This window comes from Botryllus schlosseri, chromosome 8, assembly GCF_051294905.1.
Source record: "Botryllus schlosseri isolate E-star chromosome 8, Bs_hap1, whole genome shotgun sequence".
Lineage (NCBI taxonomy): Eukaryota > Metazoa > Chordata > Ascidiacea > Stolidobranchia > Styelidae > Botryllus > Botryllus schlosseri.
In genome coordinates, this window is record NC_137243.1 from 8834448 (window position 1) to 8859974 (window position 25527).

A 25527-nucleotide genomic window follows, 5' to 3' on the forward strand; every position below is an offset into this window, starting at 1 on the left:
AACATTACTGAATACCAAAAATCGCAGCCGAAAAGTGATTTCTATCCTTCTTCGCATACCCACGAACAGTAAAATTTCATTAAAAACAATTCTGTTAAGGATGTTAATGTGCTTATCATGTGAGCACTCGAAAAAACACTGCTGCCTCTCTTCGCACAACTGGTTTAAAAAATTCAATACTAAAGCTTGCTTCAAATGAAAGATGGAATATTGTATTTTGCATACATACAGGCTACATATTTTCCACACCTTGAACCTTGGTCATTCTGATCAAGTTTACTACAGATTCGTGCGTGGACTGAGGTATGTGAGTTTTGAGTAAACTTTAAGAGGGTGTACCATTCCAAAAAGGATGATAAACACTGGCTTATACATGATTCTTTTCAAAATTTACTGTTCTGCTGAAAGGATAAGTGCATGCCTTGTTTTGTTTGTTCCGACTTGATGCTGGTTAAAGCAGCATTTTCAGTCAAATTTCGAATATCGCCGAACATACCTACGCCAGTTTGTTTTCGTTGTTAAATACCAATTAGTAGTCTTAGTCTCAAGGCATTGTAAACATCCCACCTGGCACGTACACGTGGTGCAAGGGTCCTGTGGAATTCTCCATGACGAACCGTGCTGTTTCAAATGCCCCTCGTATACGCACGATTTGCATCGCTGGCAACATTCGCCAGCCGGCACCTCGACTGCAGTACAGCGAATGGCAGGACAGCGAACAGTTGCGCATGTAACCTCACCTTGCTTGGAAAACATACGTGTTTGTTATTTAGGTGCGGAAGACTAGGAAGTTTTTCCTTTACCTGACAAGAGCATGTTTTGCACGGATCGTCTGGATCGGTGAACGTGGTCGAGTGACGGAAAATTTTACCGTGGTAAGCACACCGGGTACAATCGGGGCAGCACTGGCCTGGTCTCGTAAGTCCGTGTGTGCACTGGTCCCTGCATGGGATAATGTTCCTACAGCTTGACACCCCTTTCTGCCAAAAAATAGTGCTTGAAGCTTGATATAACGGAGTCGTCAAAGTCGAGCTCCCCAGTCCAGGAGCATCTTACTGCAAAAGTCGTTACCCGCAAAACTTACAAAAACATACAAATTACATAAAAAAAGAACTAATAACATAAAGAACACACATCATCTTACAAAAATTAGAAATTAAATTAATAAAATAAGGCCATTGCCAATATGTCACAATGGATCCGTTTCATGACATCATTGGCAAATTTCTCCTGGCTTTGCCTATGAACACGATGAGATTAAGCTTTCAGAATTTCAGTAATCTGAAGTCTTTCTATTTCTATAATATCTTTTGGGCTTTTTAAGCCTTACTGAAAGTCTTTGCATGTCTGATCATTCCTTATTACGTGTAAGGTATTGTGTAAAATACTACTATAATCCCAGAACCTAATGCTTGTACATACTTTTGGTTTACATGATAAATTGCTTAAACATTTTCGTCATATAGAACTACACGAAATGTCGAAGATAGGATGAAAGTAATGCTATCATAAAGAAATTGCAACATGGTGATATATATATAGAATCACAATCTTGCAAAATCGAAACATGACACAATTTTCCAATCATTGAAAAAGCTGACAAGCCCAAAAAAAGTGGAATAAGCGCAAAACTAACCCTAAAAACTCACCGTGCATACACACGTCTTGCACCGGTCTGAACTAGTCCACGTCTGGCCCTCACTGTATATCATCGCACCTTTTCGGCAAGACAAGCAACGTGGGCAGCATTCGCCATCCAACACCACAGGTCTGGAACACGCAACACGCGGACAACCCATCCTCCGACACCTAGCATGCCCACTCTGAATACAAGTCACTGATTTACGCCAAACAGAATCCATTCTTTACCATTCTCGAATAGATTTGCCTCAAACAAATGTAATATATCGGAACAATAAATACTGTACCTGGCAAGAGCATTCAAGACATGGATCACTTTGTGAGCTGAATGTCACTCCGTTATTGTAAAACGTTCCTTCGTATTCGCATCCTGAAAGAAAATGTTGGAAATAGCACCGTCGCAAAGGTAGCATGCAGAGATGAGCAGAAGAGCATAATCTAGGCCACAAAAGAACTCTGCATAGGCTGCAAGTGACAATCGCTCAGTAGGGAAGAGTTTTGAAGATACCAAGACCATTGAAAACCTTCTCCACACTATCCACACAAATTTTGATAGGAATATTCAGGAAAGAGGGCTTCAATATTTCCGTGCAATAACGATCTTGATTAAAAGATCGGAATTGCAAAGGTAGCTTTCGAGTTAAGTATAAATTTCATTGACAGTAGGAATCATCCTTCGCGGTTTGATATTTCAAGAGTATAGACATGCAACGGAGAGTTAACTCGCATAAAATCAACTATTGATTGTCTGATGCTATTCTGAAATAGAAGGAAAGGTCAGCAGGTCAGCAGCCTAATGATATGGATACACATTTTACCGCTTGTCGTGAAAGATTGGAAAGCTGCATTTGAAACAATCAACGACATTCAATAGATTTGAACAAAACAGAAGTCAAAAGAAATGAGGACCACCAGCCACTTCCATTGATCAATTTACGAAAAATCATATTTGGGAGTGGGATTTAACAAGCATGCAAAGCCTAAAATTGTATGGTGCACATGCAGGTATCGCTCAAGACACCTTATCAGTCAAATAGATTCATGCTTCATCATGCTGCATTGTGATAGGATAACACTGGAAGTACATATAATACAGTCACTCATCTGCACCCCTTGGTGGGGATTTTCACTACCCACTACTGAATATGTTAGTTCGATTCCTGTCTCAACGACAAACATAGTAGAGCTGCGTGTTGCATCGATATATTGCTCTGATATCAACAATACATGCGGCGACAGGAAATAAATAAGCAGGAAAACCACAAATTGATCACAAAAGCAACTCGAATCAGAGAGAGCAAACAGGAAACAAGTCATTCTGGTGTTAATAAATAGTAGTTGTGATTGTCCCTAACGTTTTCTAGTGTAATTTTGATCAAATAGCGAGTTAGTAAACAATTGTAATGCACAAAATTAGTAAAATATGTCATGTTTGGAACGGATACGGTATAATTGCAGTCATTTCTATGAAATATATTAACAAATGCACTAACCCCAAGTCTACTAATTCATGCGGCTGAATAAATTGGATGGAAAATAATTACAAAACAAGCTGTGATACATGTCGTCAACCCACAACAATTGGAATGAAGATAAAACTCAGACAGTCACCGAAAATAACTTGACTTTCGGAGAAAAGCCGTAGTGTTGTACCCAAGTGACTATTATTCCATTAACAGCTATTTGGATCAGATTTTTATACGTTTTCGTACTCATTACTCGACTCATAGTCCTCGTCATAAAAATACTCGTCTGGATAGATTGTCTCCGTTTTAACGGGGAGCAGGAGATCATCTTCCTTATCACCTTCCAGTACTTTACGTGGTGTCACAATATTATCAATCTCGGTCACTTTATTGTGGACATCGACCAAATCCGGGACAATCTCCACGTTTCGGTTATTTATTCCATTCATACTTTGGTCTAAATTTGATATTTCACTTTCTTTTTCAACTGACTTCGAGAGGTGGATGGGTTTTATGAATCTCTTGTGACTATCTGTATTGGCAGTGCTTGTTTCAAGGCTGTTGGTAATCGTAGCGCTGGTAGTTTCGGAAAAGTCTGACAATATATCAGGGTCGAATTTGGAGTTTTTTCCTGAACTCGGCATATCTTGCAGATAATTTTTATCATCAACATCAACCATGTCGGCTAGTACGTCATCAAAATCGAATTGATATTCGCTCGGAGTTGAGCTGGTTTTACCGTGAGTGACGCTCATCTCGGTATAATCGCGAATGTCTGAAAAAGTTTGAATATCTGGTACCACAACATCATCCTTATTATCACTGAAAATATCTTCAAACAAAAACGACTTATCATTGTAATCGAAATCTAACAACGAATCATCGCTGTAGTATTCGTAACTATCATCAGAATCAGAGGATACTGATACATTTTGTAAGCTGCTGGCAATGTTTGTGTCATCGAAATTAAAAGATACATCAAAATCATCCAACAACTCATTCGCATCGAAATCAGACGCGACAGCGTTTTGCTGTAAATTTTTCTCCAACTCATCGATGGATTTTAACAGGTCTTGATACCGATCGAGTTCCATTTCATTATTGGGACCTACATCGTCACCGTAAGTGTCATTGTAGGCATCATAATAACCGTCTTCATCGTAATTTTCATATTCATAATCGTCCGTGATCAAAGCATCAACGTAATCATATTCCAGATCTTGCTCATGCTTTGTATTAGACGGGTAATTGTCGGTCGCGATCCCGTGGTCAGTACTATAATCATACAGTGGCTCTTCTTTTGGGAAAGTGCGATTAGTCTCCGCATGCAAAGTTACCACTTGCGGCCGGCGTGTGTCTTCCGACTCCAAACCTATACGTTGTTATTGATACATGCAAAATTGAGGTATACGACACACGATGGTGTTAATTAGCGACGTGGAACGAGCAAACGATTACAATGGCAATTAACCACCAGTCTGACATCGACACAAAACAAGTGTGATATTAGTCCCAGCTCAATGCAATGTCACAATGTATCAAAATAGGTCAAAAAAATTATAGATGGTAAGAAACTAAGTTCTTGACCAACTTTAAATAAAGTGCATATGATCAAAACTCCGAAATTCCATAAGATAGATCGGGCATTCTGGTTTTTATCTGGGCATTATATATTTTTTCAACTAGAAGACAGCTGTTAATAGCAACTACCAATACACGTTCCACAATTTCATCTTAAACTCACATTTCAGACAGTAGTAACATCCTAGGTTCTGTCAATGACATTTCAATGATTTCTAACAAGACGGTTATCAGACCAGGCCAGTAATATCTGACAGGGCACGGTATCAAGTGAGGGTGACATGTCGAGAATGTAAATGGTTTCCCACGACAACATATCATACGATAGACGGACTAAAATCATGGTAAAATGGTAAAATCATAAAGTCATTGCCTAAAAATCTATCATGCAGCGAGACACTTGATGGTTATTCACTCTCAGTAAAAAAAAGAGCATGAAACACTTGGTCAATTTCATGCCGTTTCACAATACGAAATCATGGCGACATCGTTACCTCTTCTGCACCTCGGGCAACACGACCCGGGAGGTCTTTCTTTGTATCTGCAGCGTAGCGGCGGGCACTGCTGAGTGGTACATGACACAGATCCAAACTGCAATGTCAAATTCATTAGTCACACTGCTAGTGCCAGAATATATGTTCACAAAGTGCAGACGTACTTATCTTAGTAATCTTGCATAAGTACACAAGAGCGGATATTGAGTTCTAATGCTTTGTGAGCAACTCAGCAGAAAAGCATACATTATTTAGGTATAGTTATTGATAACAATCTGACAGGGGGTGAACATATAACCTCTATTTGCAACAAGCTATCTAAAACCATAGGTAACATTCGAAAGTCACGTTTTATTTTACCACAGACAACACGAATAATGATTTATCATACCCTATTTCACTCTCATCTAACTTATGGTATCATTCTCTGGGGATCCACACGGGAGAAACATTTGGATCGAGTTAGGAGTCTGCAAAATAAAGCCATCAAACTAATATGCCTTGCCAGTCGTAGAGATCGCGTTAACCCTTTATATTATAATTTAAAAATCTTAAATTGATGATATTTATAGATTTTAAGTCGGTATTCTGATGCATAAGTTCTACAATAACACCCTACCTGACATTTTCTCAGGCTACTTTACACCTATCAGGGAACATCATTCTCATTTTACAAGAGGTTCTGTTATGAATCTGTATTTACCAAGGCTCATCATAAAACCATTGCCTATCAAGGTCCTCTAATATGGAACTCCATTCCTTACCATATCAGGAGCAATACTTATATGTATTTAAAACCATGTATCGTGCCTTCCTTATTGATTCATACAAAAGCTAAAATGTATTTTTAGTGCGAACCAGTACCGGTCAACATATCTTGTTTGTTTCAGACTAGTACACTTTCTATTCTTTTCCTCCGTTTATCCTAACATGTGCTCTTACCTTTATCCTGTCAGCCTTACAATTCACTGTTACAGTACGATGTATGTAATTTATAGCCAATCTACTTCAATCAGCTGCAGTAGACTCGATGATCAACAGATCACTTCGCTGCAGCTTCATCTTGCAATTGTAAGACATAGTGGCCAATTCTATGAATTGTATATCGTATTCGTACACACACATCTCATTTGGTTTGAAATTGCCACTGTAACCATTCTTTTGCATGTGTCCGTGTTTCTGAAGTTTATGCTATTCCGTTGCCTTTTTTTTTATTTTGCAATGATGAATAAAAATTCTCTCTCTCTCTCTCTCACTCACAACTAGCAATATGAAGAAAATAAATTCTTATAACTCAAAAATGAAAACAACTTGATCTAGACTTGCCCAACATATAATTGCAGAGGTAGTCAGCAATGGTAGTTAAGTAGCAAACACGATTTCCAAGACACGTCAAAATTACTTCATATGAAAGTAGAAAACACCGTTTGAAAAGTACTCAAGTAATTACTTTCAAAAAGTGGATTGGGTTAAGACGTCGCACTCTTTTAGTGGCTAAGCAGAGGTGGTCACTTTTGCAATGGAAAGATGCATCATCGCGACTTACGCAAAATAACCATTGACACTACGAAGAGCTGAAATTTTCGAAAATATATCTAATCGTCGTGATATAGACAATCACACTGCTAGTATTTACGGACACATACTTCTCACTACTTTACTAGGTTGAAAGCGAAAAAAGTAGGCAGTTTTAGCAGAAAAGCTTCAAGGAGTGAAAGTAGTGCAAGTAGGCAACTCTTACTGAGTATTCCAAACTAACAGAAGTACTCCGTTATTGACGACCTCTGTGTATAAACGGTAAACACATTCTTTCATGCACGCATAACTAGATCAAACCAATCACAAGCGTCGAACGCAAACAAGTCTTACCCGGCACGAGCACTGATTGCACGAGTTCTCCATGAAATTTTGCAAGTGCCTGTAGTTCTGCCCCTTGTACGCGCAGCCCATGCATTCGGGACAGCATTTGCCGGCGCTGACTCGCGGATGCTTGCACCGTAAAACCGGGCATGGGTTCTTGGTACACGTGATCCTACCAGACTGCAAAACAAGGCGCGTGAAGGTTGGCGGGTTGTATAACAGAAAAAGCGAAGTGTAACACACTCCGTTGATGGTCACTCGGGCAGCTGCAAAGCATTTCTATTTGCTCGCGTAGCTTTGTTTTTGAGAATGTATTCGAACTATTTGAAAATATTGTAAGTAGCAAAAAGTTAACAGGAGGATTAATATTTAAACAGCTTAAAACTTGCATGTATTGTTAACAGAGAAACGTTGGAAATATAATGAAAGTTGAAGTACCGCCAACGTCACGCATTCTCTTGCTAAGGCGGTGACTCAAGGCATTATTGAGTCCGTCAAGTTCAGATACAAAGTTAGAAATCTGCAGTGTCTAAATACCTAACTACATAAAAGGATACCATGCATACAGCCACATCTTTATGTTTACGGCAAGGCACAATGACTTGTGAAAATTATAATGTCAATGCCTTTTCCTTCGATGAAAGCCTTGATCCCCTCGATTTTTCGTATCACGGCACTCAAAACGTGAAATTTCTGTGAAGTTGCGATCAATTCACAGCATTGCCACAAAGTGCAATGACATAGGTATGGTTTACAACCCACCAAATTATCTCTATGTAACGTAGAACTCTCATTTTCATTGTGGTCACATAAGAAGTACATATTTGAACTATCCATATCACTAGGGCGATTTCTTTTGTCATGTCAAAATTGTTTACAAAGTCAAAAATTTTTTGCGACCTGCGTTTCGTTTTTTTTTTGTAGATGTTTGCACTGTCTATGAACTTATCATTCGACATTTTACCGCTTTTAGCCTACTTTATTGGCTTACCGTTATAGACGGCTGCTCATCGTGAATCATAAATAATCAAATGAAACAAATAGGTTGACATGGTGTTATGCTCAACCACATTGCCCTACCATAATGCGTGATGTAACTGGTGGAATTCTTCATAGTTCCAGATTTCGTTACAATAAAGTTTGTAAAAATTTGTCAGTTTTTACATCAAAATGTTTTTCCAGGCCAACGTACTTTGTTAGGACAGTTCCAACCAGAAATGAAGATAAGTACTAAGTAGTAGAATTCTAACATTTTGTGGGAAAACACCTAATTTGCATGCATGAGGTCAAAATTGTATCAAAATTTAGTTATTTAGTGTCAAAAATGTCAAAAGTTCGATTTTTAGGTCAAAATCTTCCGTTTTTTAGGTAAAAAGAGAATCGCCCTTTGTATCACCCATAATCTTCTGTCATAATGAACGACACTTGAATACTTGATTCAGAATCGAGCCCCTGGTGTACTTGACTTTGCCTAGCCCTGGTTATGAGGTCCATTGCAGAATCATCAGGGGCTATTAGGTCTACTACACGCACTCACCACGCAGCTGCAATTCGTGCATTTATCCATCGCCCAGGTTCCCAGATCGGCACGCCCGCTGCAGTCCTTAGAACAAGTGGGGCAGCACTCCCCCGGTAATTTGATGGGGGCCTCGCAATCGATACGCGGACACCTATTATCGGCAGTGTGACACATCACCGAGCCGTCGATACATTCGCAAGTTTCGCAACGGTTCGGTCTGAAACGCTCCCCGTTTCGGTAGATCCGTCCGGTATACTCGCAACCTAACAAATTATAATTGAATGAAAATCCACACCAGAGTAAGATAACCAGAAAATTCTCAGTTTTTAGAAATTACATTAGAATCGGAATTACGATTACTGAATTTGCAGAAGCTCGTTTTGCACAATACAGTTCTACTTCTTGAAAACCGGAAATTAGATTAGAATAGATTACTGGCATTTTGCTGTAATTAGTCTAATTGCACCACCAGAATTACCCCAAGATTCGCTATAACACTACTTACGATCGCAGACTTCGCAACAGCCATCGGCATCTGGTGCAGGGTGGCTGCACGACTCAGACGGACAGGGTGACGGGGAGCAAGAGATCAGACCGGCCTGGCAAATGCAAGTGTCGCAACCGTCCATCCACGTGGAGCCTTCGTTGTGCATATCGCCCGTCGTAGACAGGCAGCCTGTAAATATTGATGGGGTGACTTTGTGTGATTATGCTGCGAGAATAGATCCGTATCACGGAGGCGGCTGGGGTTCCGATATCAGGGGTGGTCGGTAACGTAGTACTTCTACTTCGGTGGGTTTTGTTTACTTGCACTACTTACTAAGTAGTTATGATTGTAGACTGGTACTTCTACTTTACAATCTTCAATTTGAAGAGCTTCTTGGGAGGTACAGAACTTCAGTATACAATTGAATAGTATATTCATATGGAAATGAACCCGAATATTTTCGGCTGACACTCGTCAGGGGTAATCGGCAGCAACTAGTGGAGAATTGGAAAGAGCATTGTATATCAACAAACGTATCACAAAATACGTCGTCACCAGCATGAAATCTCGAATGAGAGAACGTTCAATGTACTTCTTTAGGTGGTACACGAACTCCTTTTGTTGACAGAGTTTTGGTTGGTGTATTTTGATAAAAGTCGACTCTAATTATCGAGACGACAGATTTCGCGTCGTTGGGAGGGGCCGTTCACACTTCCATTTGTGCGCCTTAGAGTCGACTTTTATCAAAATACACCAACCAAAACTCTGTCAACAAAAGGAGTTCGTGCACCACCTAAAGATAGTACATTGAACGCTCTCTCATTCGAGATTTCATGCTGGTGACGTCATATTTTGTGATACGATTGTTGATATACAATGTTCTTTCCAATTCTCTATTAGTTACCGACGATTACCCCTGACGAGTGTCAGCCGGACATATTCGGGTTCATTTCGATAGGAATATACTATTCGATCTTCAATTTTGAAGGCAAAACTTGGCAATTTTGATCTAGCCACGTCTGTAGTAGTAAGTGTCGATTATTTTTTCGAGTAACCACAACACATGCGCTTCAGTTGCTTTATCAATGAAAAAATTTTATGGTTTCAATACTGTCTTTACAATGTTGGAGTCTGGAGACCTTGGTTGATTGTAATCACTTAATCAGCGTTGAAAACATATCGTATATAGAATTGAGATTGTCTTGAGTGAGTGATTGACCAGACATGAAGCGTTACTGTCAACAAATACCAAACTATTTTTCTCGACATGCGACAGGCATCATTTCACATGGTTGGTGGGACTGGAACACTTGACTCGAAGCATGACTCACGATTCACACCCACATCTATTGTACCTCACGCACAAAAATTGAAAATTCAAACACTCCGCACCATACCGTAACACTGATAGACCTCTCCCGTTTCCCCATCGTAAAACTCCGGGTAGCACGCGCCGCAATTCTTCATCCTGCATTGCGCGCGAGGATGACTCGCACACGATGACCCGGCGCATTTATCTTCATCGCATTGCATCAATTTTGTGCCTGCATACAGATAACAGTCAGATTGTGTCAAATTGTGATGTTAATCAAGAATCGAATACCGAGCGGACATCCAGAGTACCAGTTGAGAGCGAAGCAAAACTGCTGGTCGGGCGTGACTGGGAGCCATAAAAGGTCAGGGGTCACGGAAGACAAACGCAGCTCCTGGCTCTCAGATTGTCGCGCGTCTCTCCATTTGTTACCGAAGCTACGCGCCACGTCTTTCTGTAAGATGGCTGGATTAGCGGCAAAACAAATTTGGTGATGCCCGGCATCAATCGCGAGTAAATTAAACACCGTCATTGATAAGCCAAGAGTTGCATCTACAGTCCGTGTGACAAAATGAACTTCTTGAGGTGGTTACCGTAGCCGCCGTCGGTACTCAAGTAAAAGTTAAAGTAAAGTCGTAAATTTCAATCGGTAAACATTTAATGAACTGCCCAGTGTGTGCCAGTCATTATAATGGCAGTATGTTCACTGTGATTGCTAAATGCAGATCTGCCTTCCATTTGTCTGTCTTGGAGTTAACTATAATAAAATTGACCAATCCAGATTTATGCCGACAGAAGGAGTTTCTATATAATCTTAAAGTATTCCATTAATATATACCGCTATTTGTCTGAGTGTTGTCTTCCGTGTATTATTGTACAATTTGATTTTCTCTCGTCTCTTGTTATGACTACTGGTACAGCTGACTTTACCCAGCGTTCATTTTTTTTATTATTGTATTATTACGTCAACTTTGCCAATTTGGTTTACGCTTGAATCTCTTTCTGTATGCTTGTTATTGTGCCGTTTTCTCTCGATAAGGGGCACACGAAAAGTCTTCGAGCTAATAAATTCTTTACTGCAACGAATGTAGTTGTGAAAGCAATACTCAAGTTTAGTAAATTTCAATTGTAGCAATTTCCAAGTGAGCAAGTAGAAATAGTCTAAAAAGATAACCAATAGAGTAAGTAGATAAAACTAACTTCTAATTACAATCAAAAGTGCAAAAAAGCAAGTAGTTTTGCATTGCATTAAAAAGTGTTAAATAGAAATAGCGGAGGATCGCTGGTCTAATTTGATAATCAAACATGATTCATGATTTACGTACCTTGTCCAGCCAAGAATTCGAAAACCAATAGTCCGGCAACGGCGTAATGGGCGAGCATATTCGTTTGATGTCAGTCAGCATCTCTTCCGTGAGCCCCGCGAGCTGCTGTTGCGCGTGGTAGAAAAATCTCATGTAATGAGGACCGTCGAAATAATTATCGCAGCTGTCTTTGTCCAGGCTGTCCTTGTCGAAACCGAAAACGTCGTACCTAAGTAAAAAAAGTGAATAATAAAATAATTACAATAAAAATATAAATAATGGAATAAATAAGAATCATTTTACCCTTTACGATCAAATCCTGTAGCATCATAGCCGTACTTGTTGTAACCAAACTTATCAAACAGTGATGCCGCGTATCCAGGATCGAATCCATTGGCAAAAGATCGGTTTCTATACATCCCAAATGGAGTTTTACCATCGCGATCAAATCCATAGCGATTATAACCGGACGCATCAAAGCCTTCGGCGTCAAATCCATCCCTGCAATAAAAGGCAGCAAGTTGACAGATTACAGACAGACAGATAGGTGTTTATTCGTCACAAACCAAGTAAATAAGATACATAACAAAAAAATGAACATTTGCCAGCCTGTATCACTAACAAGTACCTGTTGAAATCGTATCGATTGAAATCTTGCTTATCCCATCCGGAGCGGTCAAACCCTGCCCGCGTGTATCCTTGGACGTTGTAGCCATTTCTGTCGTAGAGATTTCTAACGTCTGGCCTGCCCGATTCGTCATAGCCTGTCTGGTTGAATCCATCGACGTCGAAACCTACGCGGTAGGACGCAAATACAATCAAACATGTCTAGAGTATAGACTACAGATTTTCAAATTGTGGCAACTCAGAGAAGTACTTCACATCGCAACAGACAGGATGTTATAATAATATTTGACAGGGCCACAGCACCCATGTCAGAAGAAAGTAGGCTATGCGTTACTAAGTGATTATTATTCATATTCGGTGGGGTTGCAAAAATCACATATACAAATACAAGCTTACAGGAAATACTGGGTCCAATTGAAATTTCATTCCACTCTCTATAAGTAATCAACAAGTAGCCAGGCTCACCGTTGACATCAAAACCGTGTCTGTCGAATCCATTCATATCTCTCACATCGCGCGGCTGGTTCATTACGTGCGTCGCATTGCACATGGAGCCTAGAGTCGGAGGCACGTAGATCACGCACATTTGATGTTTTGAAGATAAAACCTCGTCAGGAGTAACGGTAAACGGCGGGAGTCTCTTATACCGGTGCATGGCGGGAAATCGAGACACTCCTGAAAAAGGTAAGTTTGTTTCACATAAATCTCAACGGGACGGCGATGATTGTCACTTGTCAATAAACCAAGTAATTACCATGATAATGGGCTTGGCTACCATTGCCGCAAAGAATAAATTTATCTTAATCCGACCAATTACGTTCATCCTAAATTTACATTCTGCAATGAGCCTTACAAATGGAAATCGGGCGATTTACTTTTCAGTTTTTAAGGGTACTGCATCTCAATCCGGCAGGTGGAAATAGGCCGCCCAAGTTTAAAGTTTTTCATCAATATTCACACTTGAATAACTTGACGGCATAAACAAAAAATACGGTGAGTGATGGCTTTGAGAAATTCGAGTATCTCTCATTAACAAGTCAAAGAACACGAATGAAAAGAAAATAATGTCATCTCCACACCGCACGAAAATAATTGAAATCTCTTTTAACCATGCCTATCCAGTTGCGCTTTGTGAGAATGTCGTGGGTTGATCGCGACTTTACATGATATGTTGTTTCACAAATGTGCGTAGCTATGCGGTACAAGTTTTAGATGCTGTAATATGATCACTCGAAGTTTAAAGACTTCCACAATGGGAAAAGCATCGAAACTATGCCCTGTCCAAATATTTATTAGCAGATATAAGTTCGGACACGTCAAACGCATCGCGTCAATTTCGATCGGACGCACCCATAGGATTCTTCTCCTGCCACTCGTGCCAAATGTAATCCATAAAGGCCCAATGCGACAGATAAATCGGATCGTACGGACCGAAGGGCGACGCCATGTGTCCACCGACGTACAATTGAAACAGGCCCGACATCATCTCAAGTTGGATTCTGTCAAAGGAAAAGAAAAACATATTGGCAATGAGGCCATCGTGGTGATCGCGGTTTCGTACCTGAAACTTTCGTAGTTTGTTTCCTGCAGGAGCAATTGAATGTCGACAGCGTCGGGCAAGGATATGGTCTTGTTGAGCTTGCGTTTGATGCACGGGTGCCAACGGACGTCGCCTCTCATGAATGGATGGTGACTGGAAGGAAAACATCTCGATTACTCGCTACTGAGGTTATGAGATACGAATGATAGGAAATATTTGATGACTCAAATGTGACTTGAGTCTTTTGGTGTGTCACTTTTAAAATATTGCCAAACCAGACTGGAGTGGCCCAAAAACTCTTATTTTTGGGAAAATGGGCAGAAAAACTTATGTATTTCACAACATTTCAATCAAAAGTAACTTATAATGGATGACACACTTGACTTAACGAAGCAATAAGTTTACAATGGGAAGTACTTGGGCCAAAAAATAGTGCCAATGTTACCCACCAGTGGTCACAAAACTTTTATTTTAGAGACAGAACTAGCAAAAAAAAACCAGTTGATACGAAAAATTACATATTTCTCAGAATTTCAATCTAAAGTAATTTCTAATCGATGCTTCAAGTTTAAAAAGAGAATAACACAGTGCAAACACATATTTAAAAAGTTTTTTTTAGCTTTAGCTACAATGGAATGGCATACAGTCTCATCCTAGTGGAATGCAATAATGGTTCATAACTTCAACGTACACTACAAATGAATTAGGTACACGAAAGCTAATTTTGACTCTCGGCCCAGTCTCCTTGTGGATTCTTCAAGCGATACTTCTGTGGGGAGAGTTCTACGAATTCGTACACTGACATATACCTACTTGACACAATTATTTTCTTCATCCCCATCTCCGCCGAAGAACGATGCTTGCCAGACCTTGCGAAAACCATTTCACAAGTCATACTTAAGCTCATCCCATGTCATCACAAGAACGTACCTGCGATTTATCCAACTTCCCGGCGTCGATTGTCCAGTCATAATATGGAATGAACACCTCGCAATTGGAATGCTTTTGAATTTCAAGTTCTACTTGCCTTAATAGATACCTGAAATATACAATTGTGAAATTACAATGCAAGTACAAAAAAAGCTACACAACATACCTATGCCACGGTAGAGAAGACGGCACCCCGTTTGCTTTTGGCAAGTACTGCGCATGTTGGGTTGCATATTCCCACTCATTGGCCTGGTACATCTTCATAATAGCAGCTGCATACTCCATTCTTTCATCTTAAAATTGTAAGCACATAATATAAGCAAAACAGATATTAGCTTTCGTAGCTATGCGAGTTGAAGTTCTTTTACTATAGCATGAATCTGTGGGCCTTTTATCCTCTCTAGAGCAGAAATATCCAGTCATAGTACTTTGATATCCAATCAATTCAATAGCTAACTGAATATGCTCAATCGTGATATCATCAGTTATGTCTAAAATAGGTCATTCTGCAAAATATTTTGACATGTAAAGTAACTTGCATCAAGGCAAAGCCTTGTTACAATAAAATCTGTGGAGGAAGGGCCAATTAATGTTCGAAATCCTACAACAATAGACCAATTAGTGACCTTCACATATAACACAAAGCAAAAGCTTTAAGAATTTAAGTCACAACCTTGTAAGTTACCATTGATGTCAGCAAAGCTTATCAAATTTAGACACGTCAAGTGTAAAATTACATGGCTAGAACAAAACGTTTGGCAGTTGATATTACATTCCTATCAATTTTATCTCACAATTCACGGGTATATTATACCAGCAATACGCATCGGCGGTCGTTAACACAAGAAAGCCTCATGAACCCTTCGAGTGATACAAACGCCTTACTTTCGGTCAGATCCCTGATTTCCCTTCTTCGGCCTTGACGCAGGCATGAACACGTCACCAGCCCGCCAAGAGTGCAAGTGCACGACTCGCATCCGCGTTCGAAATTTTGACCGAACCTATACACCCGATCTGCGACAATATCGAAAATGTAGGAAATCGACATCAAATCCATAATCCGGCCTACCTTCCACTTTACAGCCGCATTCTTCGCCGCACTGGACCTCATCGCAGGTACTGCCGGGGGTAAAGCTGATGACCTATGGTAAAAGTTGAAATCGTAATGTGCGATTCCGTCTGTGTGCCGGCACTAAATGGCCTGACTGGTCTGACTACTTCATCTGGCAGTAGAAAATGATATGTTATCCAAGTGTGGAAGTAAGCTGCGAGCAGTTTTAAATCATACATCGCAAATTTCAATTCACTGATTTTAGAAATTTCGACCACCCAACACAGAGTGCAATGGATGCAGAATACACTCCAGTGACTTGATGCCCTAACACATCATTCCACAGATACACTTTCTCTTATTCTTGCTATAAACTTCTGTATACGCGACACAAAAGCAATATTGACTTGTTGCGTTTGATGATTCTCCTTTCAAAAAAGACTCGACTCTAATCCGAAATTTTACAGCTTGCATGGCAAAATATCGTATCAAGCATGAGTGTGGTTTCAAATGATCGGAACCACTAACCCAGTGTGATTACTCTAGTGTACTAGTGTGCTCTAGTAGACTGATTGCAAGTAGCAAATTACTTAGCAAGTAGTAACTACGACAAGGCTGATATTCCTGTACCGAGGTCACACAATACAAAGTGGTAGCATCGATTATACCTCGAACGGAACTCCTATCTGGCTGGGGTCTTTCAGAGCTTCGCACTCGGTCAAATGCAGAGATTCGCAGTGATACTCGAAATCGTAGTACAGCCCGAGCTGATTGAAACCCTCCCGATCAATACCGCTGCATGTGTATCCTGAAATGATATTTCAATGATGTATCGAACTAAATCACCATATATCAATAATTTTGACGGTTACCAGTGAATTCGGAATGCTGAATTCGGCATTAGAAATGTATTAACTATTATAATTATGAAAGCGACGCATCAATAAATTTGAAAATATGTGTTTCACTGAATATGAGTGTGATCTGTGATTACTGCGCTTGGTGAATTCGACATATTGAATTAGGCACTCAGCGTGTAGGCAATGATGTATTCGGTTTGGGTTTAAGTTGACTTGTAATAAATTTCAACACACCTGCTCGATCTCTACCACTGCTGTCATATCCGTTTTGACCAAACTCTCTTAACTGGTCGTAACCACCCGACGGATTAAACCCGGTACGGTTGAAGCCGGTGACCTTATGGTAACCGTCGCGATCGTATCCTTGCCGATCGTGTCTGAATGCATATACATAAAAAAGACAAGTCAAGTGCCAGGGTTTTCATAATGCTTACCCGTGCTTATCATAACCGTACACGTCGAAACCGTTGACTCCGTATCCTTTGGGAGGAAGAATCCGATTTCCGGTCGGCATGGAATCGTGTGAAGACTGCCTGTGGCCTTGCCTTGGTGGTTGAAAGAAAGATTGCAATCAGGATTGCCAAACAGTTCTTGTTCAAGATTTGCCATTGTTTTTGAACGGCAATGTCTTATAAAACTATGTTGTTCTGGTTTATAAGATATGTCCTTATTTCTGATTTGTGTCCTTACTTTGTTTCACTTCAGGTCATAATAGCTACACGGACGATACGAATAAAGGATTCAACTAGTGAATAAGATTAGTGCTTATTTTGAAGGAGATATCTTACTAAACTACATGTATTGTTCATGTTTATAACATTTCTCCGCATTGTTGACTTGTGTCCGAACTCTGTTTTATTTTTATTGCTCACCTCAGGTCACAATAGTTACACGGACATATGAATAAAAGATTTACCTAGTGAGTAAGAATTGTGCTTAATTTGAAGGAGATGTCGTACTAAACTGCATAACTGTTCTTGTTTATAAGATTTGTCCGCATTGCTGACTTGTGCCCGTATTCTGTCGTATTTTCAGTGCTCAACACAGGTCACAATAGTTACATGGACGGCACAAACGTGGAATTTAAATGGCTAATATGATAATCTCTTTTTTATATTCATTCAATTTCCCAAATTCAATGTTTAAGGTATTTAAGAACCTTTGGCTTGCCATGTCGATTGTAAGACTGGTAATGATTCTGAAATCGAATCATGCACGCAAAAATGACTGCATACCTGTTAAGGCCTAAGGCGCTAAACCCGTATTTATCGTATCCGTCCCTGTCGAATCCGATTTGGAAAGTCGAATTTTTCGGCAGCCGATAGCAGCAGGCACCGCTGGAGCATCTTAAATCGCACGCCTGTGACGGAAAGAGTTGAGAAACAAATTACACGCCTCTGAAAAAGGGACGCCACAAACTAATCACCTTTTTGTTCCCGAAATTGTTGGTATTTCCGCCGCATCCTGAGTAAAGAAATTGCTCGCAAGCTTGAGTTCGGGTATTGTAAAACCAACGTGGTACCGAAGCCTGAATGAAGAATCCACTGTTAACGTGCGGTTCAGCACAAAAGACCAAGTGAAATATAGCAACAAACAATATGTTCATATTGGCAAATTTATTCCACTAGAAGATTTTAGACTGAGTCTCCTGAGAGCGAAAGTCAGTAAATGCAGAAAACGAAATTTCAAATAAATAAAGAATTTTGATGTTGTGATGTGATATAGACAAATACCTGAGTAGGGAACAATAACAACGTACAGTTACGGTTAGGGCTGGGCACAATGATTCGAGTACTCGAATCTGAATCGAGTATTAATTTTCATGATTCGAGTCGAGTAGTAAAAGAAGATTTTTTCGAGTACTTAAATTATACGCTCCTCGCAACTGAAAGTTAATTTACTTCCGAGGATTATAGTTTTGATACTATTTTCCACTGAAACCTTGGTTGGCCGTCTCGCAACATACCAGACATAGTACAAATCTACGAACGTTACAGGAAATAACACATTTCCGAAGTTATGATCATCTAACAACATTGTCAACAAGCGCAATGAAATCGGTATGGTCGACAAAATACCAAGGTATCTTTAATGTGACGGATAACAGGCATTATGTTCTTTGTGGTGCCATAAAAGGTGCAAATTTGAACTTTGACATAATACATTGCGTTGTGACGTCATCATGAGTGATACTCGAATACTCGACTCGAAGCGTAATACATGATTCAGAATCGAATCACTAAGGTACTCGATTTTGCCCAGCCCTAGTTACGGTATAACAAATTATATACACAAATCGGCTATAAAATAAGCGAATAACAAGATACAACCAATGAAATATTCCCAAGGTATAGAAATGCTCTTTCTGGCGGATTGGCGGTTATGTTAGCTTTGTAATGGCAATATTAGTTATTTATCATTAGGCAAGATATTTTGTGAGTCGACTACAAAACCTATCTCTACATCACTAATCGGATCGCAAACGGGGATAAATCCAATCCGCAACCTTCCTTTAGCCTCAAATTAGTTTTGCATCGCCAGTGCTGCACAAAAACTACCGGGGTCGTCCGTCCTAAGGAGTAAGTTATTTCCGTTTAGGCAATTTCATAACAGTGACAATACTGTTACAAAAAAAACACGAGTACTCACATCGCAAGTCCCTGCTTTTTTCGGCAGCACACAAGTGTCGGGCGCCTCTTTATCGCACAGAGACCCCACAAATTCGTCGGTGCACATGCACTGGAAGCTTTCTGATGACGAGGAATACTTTGCCGGGATGCATGTACCGCCGTTTTTGCATGGATTCGGCTCGCAAGGATCTGACGATACGAAGCAGTGTGAGCATTTTCCGCATAATTGACATCGTAATCGGGACAGCAACATCGAAAAAAAAACTAGTTGCTGCAGCGCAAACTAACACTTATGATTTCTACCAGTCTTCTAGATGAAAATGCTGAGGACCACAGGAGGAAATGATTCAATATTACAACCAGATATTGGAAATTTCACCGCATAATCAATCTTGTGGATATACAGTGAGTCTTCCTACCATGCTTTGCTCAAACATTCTCGCTTGCGTATACTTTTCAGACACATAAAATTTGATCGAATTCACGCAGACATTTCAAGATGCCATACTTAACATTACCACATATCTCAAAACGCAGTAAGTGTAGGCAGTAGCAAAAATTAAGGTATATATGCATGACGTTCTGTGACGCAGACATTTTAAGATACCATACTCAATATTATTACATATTCAACAATGTAGAAATTTTAGGCAATAGCAAAACATGACATACTGTCACAATTGACTCGTCTTCCGTTTAGAATATATTCAGCTCTGCACGAAGTCCCGCACATATTGATGACACATCTTGCGTCCGGATGCAGGGCGCAGTGCGCGTTGGCGCACGGATTATCGGCACAGATAGCCGGATAATTGTCTTCCAAACACGGGCACCAAGTCAGGAACAGGTCGACGTTGAAGCAATACCTGCAAAACGGTCAGCAAGATCAGTTGAAGACACGGTACTGGGAGTTGTGATCGAATCAGCAGTCGGAGGGTCGAAGTTGAAAGACTCTCTCTGATTGTCATTCTACCACTAGACACGAGCATAGCAAGCCAAGCACAAAATACACATCGAAACACAGTCATTAAGATATGCGCGTTTACCATTCTCCACAGAAGCATTAGGCGATTTGTAACCAACCTTTCTGTGAATACAAAATTCCGTTTGTGCAAGTCCTCTTCTGTAATGATATGAGCTCCGGTCGACCGCGGTGTAGCAGGATACAGTAAACTACTGGGCCAATTCAGAGCTATTTGACTTCTTGGTAATGTGCCCAGTTTGCCGCAGGTTCTATGTATCGAGGCGAGAAATGAAGGACGTTGTGGCGCAAGCATTTCCCACAGCTGCGAAATAACATTGCGCAAAGCGTTGAAAATCTTTTCTATGCAACAAGTTACATTTGGCCACCTTTCTTTGATAATGCAATGTGTGCGGTCCGTTGAAAAAGTACGAGCACGATAGCTCGTCGTAACCTTCCACATCGAATCCGTACCTGTCACGGCCGACTTGTGTGATACCTATGTCGAATTTTGAGAGTTAAGTTTAAAAAAAGAATTATGATCTGTCAATATCGTACCATCTCTTCCAAAGCAACAATCGTTGTAACCGGTTTCCTCGTTGAAATGTTCGCCTTCGTCCATTTGTCCATAGCGGTCGACGCCATATATATTGTATCCTCTCTGGTCAAATCCCTGGGAGTCGAGTCCGTATCGGCTCAAGCCATTGATGTCATAACCTAAGAAAGGACAAAGGATTTAGTTATCCAATCATTTCAGCCCGTTACATTATTAGTGGGTTTACACTCTACATATACGTGGGTCAAAGTGTTTGCCCAAAATAAAATTAAAATTCCAAATTCCGTTCCTATGCAAAATTGTTCGATACAACACAGAATGATTGAGACGTGAGTTGCCCATGGCTGGTTATAATATTACTATTGGCTTTTGTTATTTATCAAGCGACCAGGTTATGTGCAAGCAGATGAGGTAATAAACTTCATACCTTGAGCATCGAGCCCATCTCTGTTGATGCCATCTTCATTGAACCCGAATCTATTAAATCCTCGTCTGTCATAACCCGTGCGAGAGTATCCTTCCGCATCGAAGCCGTCATATTTATAAATCGCACGGTTATCAGCACGACCATGCCGGTCACGCCCAAGCGCATTATACCCATCTTTGTCATAGCCATCCCTAGATTAGAGTTTTCTATTAATAAAATAAATTTGAGGAAACCAATGTCGGTAGAGTACAAGACAGTGTGATATAAAGAATGTACAATGAACAATTGAACATAGATACTGAGGATGGGAACAGAGTACCAGCCAATGATACTCAAGTATGAATACGGGCAGCACAAAACCGGTAAAGTAATTTAAAAATAGATAGAGTGAGTACAAGAAGAGCACACACAAGTAGAAATGAAGGATTTCAAAAGTAACCATTTTGAAGAATGGACACAGCTGATATATTTGACAGAGAACCACAAAAGATGTTGCAAAATAAAATAAAATCAGTAGTTCCATTATTTTTATTCGTTCAAGAAGCGTAATGAGACATGAGACACATAGTGGTGTAATGAACAGATAGGAGGGTATCAAGTACTGTGTATCAATCTAACATTCATCTCGATCTTCTGGTATTAATAATCTTAATGTCCGACGTAACAGGGTTCGATCTTGATCTTGAAAATAGATATCGGAATCATCATAGACACGAAAAAGCGAGTGAATTAAAATCGGGCTATAAGGTTTATTGCGGACAAACACCACACAATAATACTATCAACCTGTTAAATCCTTGTCTATCATAGCCTTGCAAATTGAAACCGTCGCTTCCAAATTTTTCCGTAGACACATCCGATCTGTTACACGCTACCCTTATGTCCCAATCGGCGTATTTTACACACGTCCCGTCCCACAAATCTTCCAGAGACATCCCAAGTGGAATATCATCCAGTAACTGGATATGCTGAAAAGAACACAATATCAATTACCAACCATGAAGTTCCAACCGTCTGATGAAAAATTAGAAGGTGCAGAAAAACAAGCTGGTTTGCAATGTCATAAATACAATTTAAATCTATCAGTTTATTCTGACTTTAAACGACGGTGAAATAATAAAGCGATCTATTTATATATATCGGTAGTGCCAAATATTTCCAGTAAAAAGTTGGTTGCATGAAAAATCGAAAAAGTTGCAAAAAGTTGCATGAAAAAATGGAGAAAAGTTGCAAGAACTGCAGAACTGCATTAGCATGACAAAATCGATGATTGGTAAAATGTCACACACACCATAGCAGAAAAAGTATACACACAAAAAAATCTACTTTCAAATACCGAGCTCTGTTAAATTGACCACAGAAATAAACCTGACAGACTTACCGCTAGGTGATTAGTTCCCGGGTGTTTCTTTTGCCATTCCATAAACACACGATCAATATAAGCATATATCGAATAAAACAGTGGATCGTACGCTTTGCTGGACACGGACATATCCCCACCTTCAGATATTAAACGCAGCATTTTCAGACAACAGTGAAAATCTCTATAAATAGCGACACTCACCAATAAAAGTAGTGACATAAGTAACAATAGTCAACAGTCTTGAGCTCAGTTGTTCGTAGGTCCTGGCGCTCATGGCACTAGCGATGTCCAACATGGTGGGGATTTTGATAGAAGGGTTGAATGTTCTGGTTATACATGGCGTCCATGGACCTATACATAAGATATATTCATCGTATGCTTTATTTTCCTGCAACCGTACGTATCGCTTACTAGAGTCTCCGTTTCTAATCACACGGAATGGATGATCTGGCACGCAAGTTCCTTCGCCCCCAAAAAAGTTGGGTTGCCAGACTATGGATTCGTTGAATCGACCTACAAAAAAAGCCAAAGTTATTTTGATCCCGAAATAATGAATCACTCTACAACTTAACATCATCAAACCCTGTGCGTTTGTTTCGACAATATAAAGACAAAAGTGTGGAGATGCTATTTGAGAAAAATTATTGTAACTATAATCATCACGGATTGCATAGAAGAGGCTGTCACGTATCACATGCAGGAAAACTTCGATATCAAATTAAGAAAAGACGCATTCCATCCAAGATAATCACCGCAGACATTTAAAAAGTACGAATAATAGCTAGTTTGTGTACAGAATATGAAGGTTGCTGTCATCACAACATTCACTATTTATATCTTTATATCACATTTCACACAATTGCATTTGTTATGTAGGCCTATATTGTTGATTTGTACAGTTGGCAATTAAAGATTCTCTCTCTCTCTCTCTGATAGCAAAAATACGTACAAAGAGTTTTAACGCTCCCCTTACCAAGAGTTATCGGCAGAATAAAAGAATTTAAACGGATTGAACAGTCAGACCAAGTTGGCAAAGTATGTGACAATCTGATTTACGTACCATGAAATTTCAATTGCAATAATGGCATGATGACAACAAGCAGCTTTGTAGTATACAGTATAATAATTGCAGCGCTATAGAGATAATAATGACAGATTACATACAAGAAACAAAGAAAATTAACGGTACATTTGTCAGTTTTACAGAAAATCTATATTCACACAGACAAGGAGTAGTATACTGTTTCAAATTGTTGATTCCAATACTTTTAAAATTAAACTAGGATATGTCTCCTGGCATTCTGACAATGTCAGTGAACATATCATCATCATAGTTTTGCGCACAGGAAAGAGTACTACGAAACAATAACTTCATATTGTTATTTATTCGCTAAAAGCTTTTCGATTGACTCTCGTCAGTAGCGTCAGTAATCGGGTGATTCAAATTCGAAATGTAGGAACTACTTTCTAGGAATGTACGACTTACGCGAGTGTAATTACTGTATGACACAAAATTGGAAAATTTCTGAAAGAATTTACCTGCATCTTGCGTGAAATCAAAATAAGGCAGCGTCACGTCGCAATCGACACGCTGCAGCTCCATTTCCATGTTCCGCAAAAACGCTCTGTTCCACAGCAAGAAGTACCGCGACGACTGTGCAAATAGTAGAGTGTAATTCACTGTTATTTATTTTCGACAGAAAACAACACACCTGTGCGATAGGCATGCTCCTGATGTAGCCGTCTCGGAACATATCCCACACGTTTTGACCATCGTCGATTTCTTCCGTCTTCAATTTGCGGACTGCAATTTGGAATGACTTCCTTTCCTCGGTGGTAAGACGGCGTATTTCTCTGCAAAATGTTTGTTTTAACAACGCTCAGAAATGATAGGGATGGTTTGATATTTTAAAATCCAAATGTTGTCGGTCAAAATCCATTTTTTTCAAATCTCAACACAAATCCATTGTCATTGCTCATCGCAGGAACTGCAGTAATATCAAAAAGTAGGGGCAAGTGAGTAAAATCAACTAATAACCCCAATAGCCAACACCACCGCAAAAATGCTGGATAAATCCTGAAATACATGAATATAATATCTATTATAAACGTTTCATTACCCTTACCATTGACTTTTTTCAAATTTATCGTGAATGTGCTCAGAAAATGTATTTGCAGGACTTTCTTCAAAAAAGAAATTGGTCACAGTCACATGCCATAATGGTCATGACGTCAAAAGATCACACGAGGGAAGAGTATGCTACTCACCTCCTTACGGATTTGTCGCGGCATCTGCACTCAACGTTGCCATGGCGACAGGTGCATGATCTTCTGCACCCGGCGTTAACTCTGGTGTTATCCAGGTAACTACGTCCGCCAAACTGTAGAAAATGGAGTGAGTATATAGAAGTTGCCAGGCATTTGTAAATATTTACAACCTCAAAATCACATGCTGGGCTTATATTGTGAATTTGCTGTGGTGTTATAAGTCCATTGTTTCATGGAGTAGTGGAAAGTTTTACGACCGTTCTAGGACATAGGATGAAAAATCTAGTCATAATTTGCATTCTGACCACCAGCCCTCTCCGCAATTGAATCACTTAAACGTGTGATACGCGGATGGGGCCAAAGTAGTCATCCATGATACTCAAGTAGAAGTAAATTCATAAATTTCTACTCCAGTACAAATAAAAGTAGCTATTACCAAGTAAGTAAAAAGGTAAATATCCTAGGCCTAGTTTTGCTTAAAAGTGGCAGCAGTCTACATCATAATCACTTTAGAAACAACGTAGGCAAAACCTATTCGGGTTAGAACTCCTAAAGAGTATAGAAGTAGCCTACTTCGTTACTGACCACCTCTGGTGATGCACAACGTCATGGTATTATATCAGGGGTCGCCAACTCAAAATGGGTCGCGG

The 25527-nt window shown here is 39.8% G+C and overlaps 1 protein-coding gene across 4 annotated transcripts in view; it reads right to left on the bottom strand.

Moving 5' to 3' along the window:
- Nucleotides 1–25527, bottom strand: part of LOC145445594 (uncharacterized) — an 82356-nt gene that overhangs the window by 20792 nt on the left and 36037 nt on the right. For 3 of the 4 annotated variants that reach the window (XM_080323786.1, XM_080323785.1, XM_080323784.1), the window contains 39 exons: nt 24878–24990; nt 24322–24463; nt 24149–24263; nt 23021–23122; nt 22811–22960; nt 22628–22746; nt 22033–22214; nt 21247–21437; nt 20822–20980; nt 20653–20762; nt 20386–20588; nt 19975–20168; nt 19322–19491; nt 18099–18200; nt 17908–18032; nt 17107–17217; nt 16907–17049; nt 16481–16620; nt 15831–15903; nt 15647–15775; nt 14928–15054; nt 14762–14870; nt 14645–14700; nt 13853–13984; nt 13642–13790; nt 12757–12966; nt 12293–12458; nt 11968–12165; nt 11686–11893; nt 10652–10814; nt 10446–10592; nt 9067–9237; nt 8580–8824; nt 7052–7222; nt 5183–5279; nt 1929–2011; nt 1650–1823; nt 804–980; nt 568–744 (listed from right to left, as the gene is read on the bottom strand). In XM_080323786.1, the coding sequence (XP_080179912.1) occupies nt 568–744; nt 804–980; nt 1650–1823; nt 1929–2011; nt 5183–5279; nt 7052–7222; nt 8580–8824; nt 9067–9237; nt 10446–10592; nt 10652–10814; nt 11686–11893; nt 11968–12165; nt 12293–12458; nt 12757–12966; nt 13642–13790; nt 13853–13984; nt 14645–14700; nt 14762–14870; nt 14928–15054; nt 15647–15775; nt 15831–15903; nt 16481–16620; nt 16907–17049; nt 17107–17217; nt 17908–18032; nt 18099–18200; nt 19322–19491; nt 19975–20168; nt 20386–20588; nt 20653–20762; nt 20822–20980; nt 21247–21437; nt 22033–22214; nt 22628–22746; nt 22811–22960; nt 23021–23122; nt 24149–24263; nt 24322–24463; nt 24878–24990 (5733 nt within the window). The remainder of the gene's footprint in view (nt 1–567; nt 745–803; nt 981–1649; nt 1824–1928; nt 2012–5182; nt 5280–7051; nt 7223–8579; nt 8825–9066; nt 9238–10445; nt 10593–10651; nt 10815–11685; nt 11894–11967; nt 12166–12292; nt 12459–12756; nt 12967–13641; nt 13791–13852; nt 13985–14644; nt 14701–14761; nt 14871–14927; nt 15055–15646; nt 15776–15830; nt 15904–16480; nt 16621–16906; nt 17050–17106; nt 17218–17907; nt 18033–18098; nt 18201–19321; nt 19492–19974; nt 20169–20385; nt 20589–20652; nt 20763–20821; nt 20981–21246; nt 21438–22032; nt 22215–22627; nt 22747–22810; nt 22961–23020; nt 23123–24148; nt 24264–24321; nt 24464–24877; nt 24991–25527) is intronic. The other variant, XM_080323787.1, reaches the window with a different exon arrangement.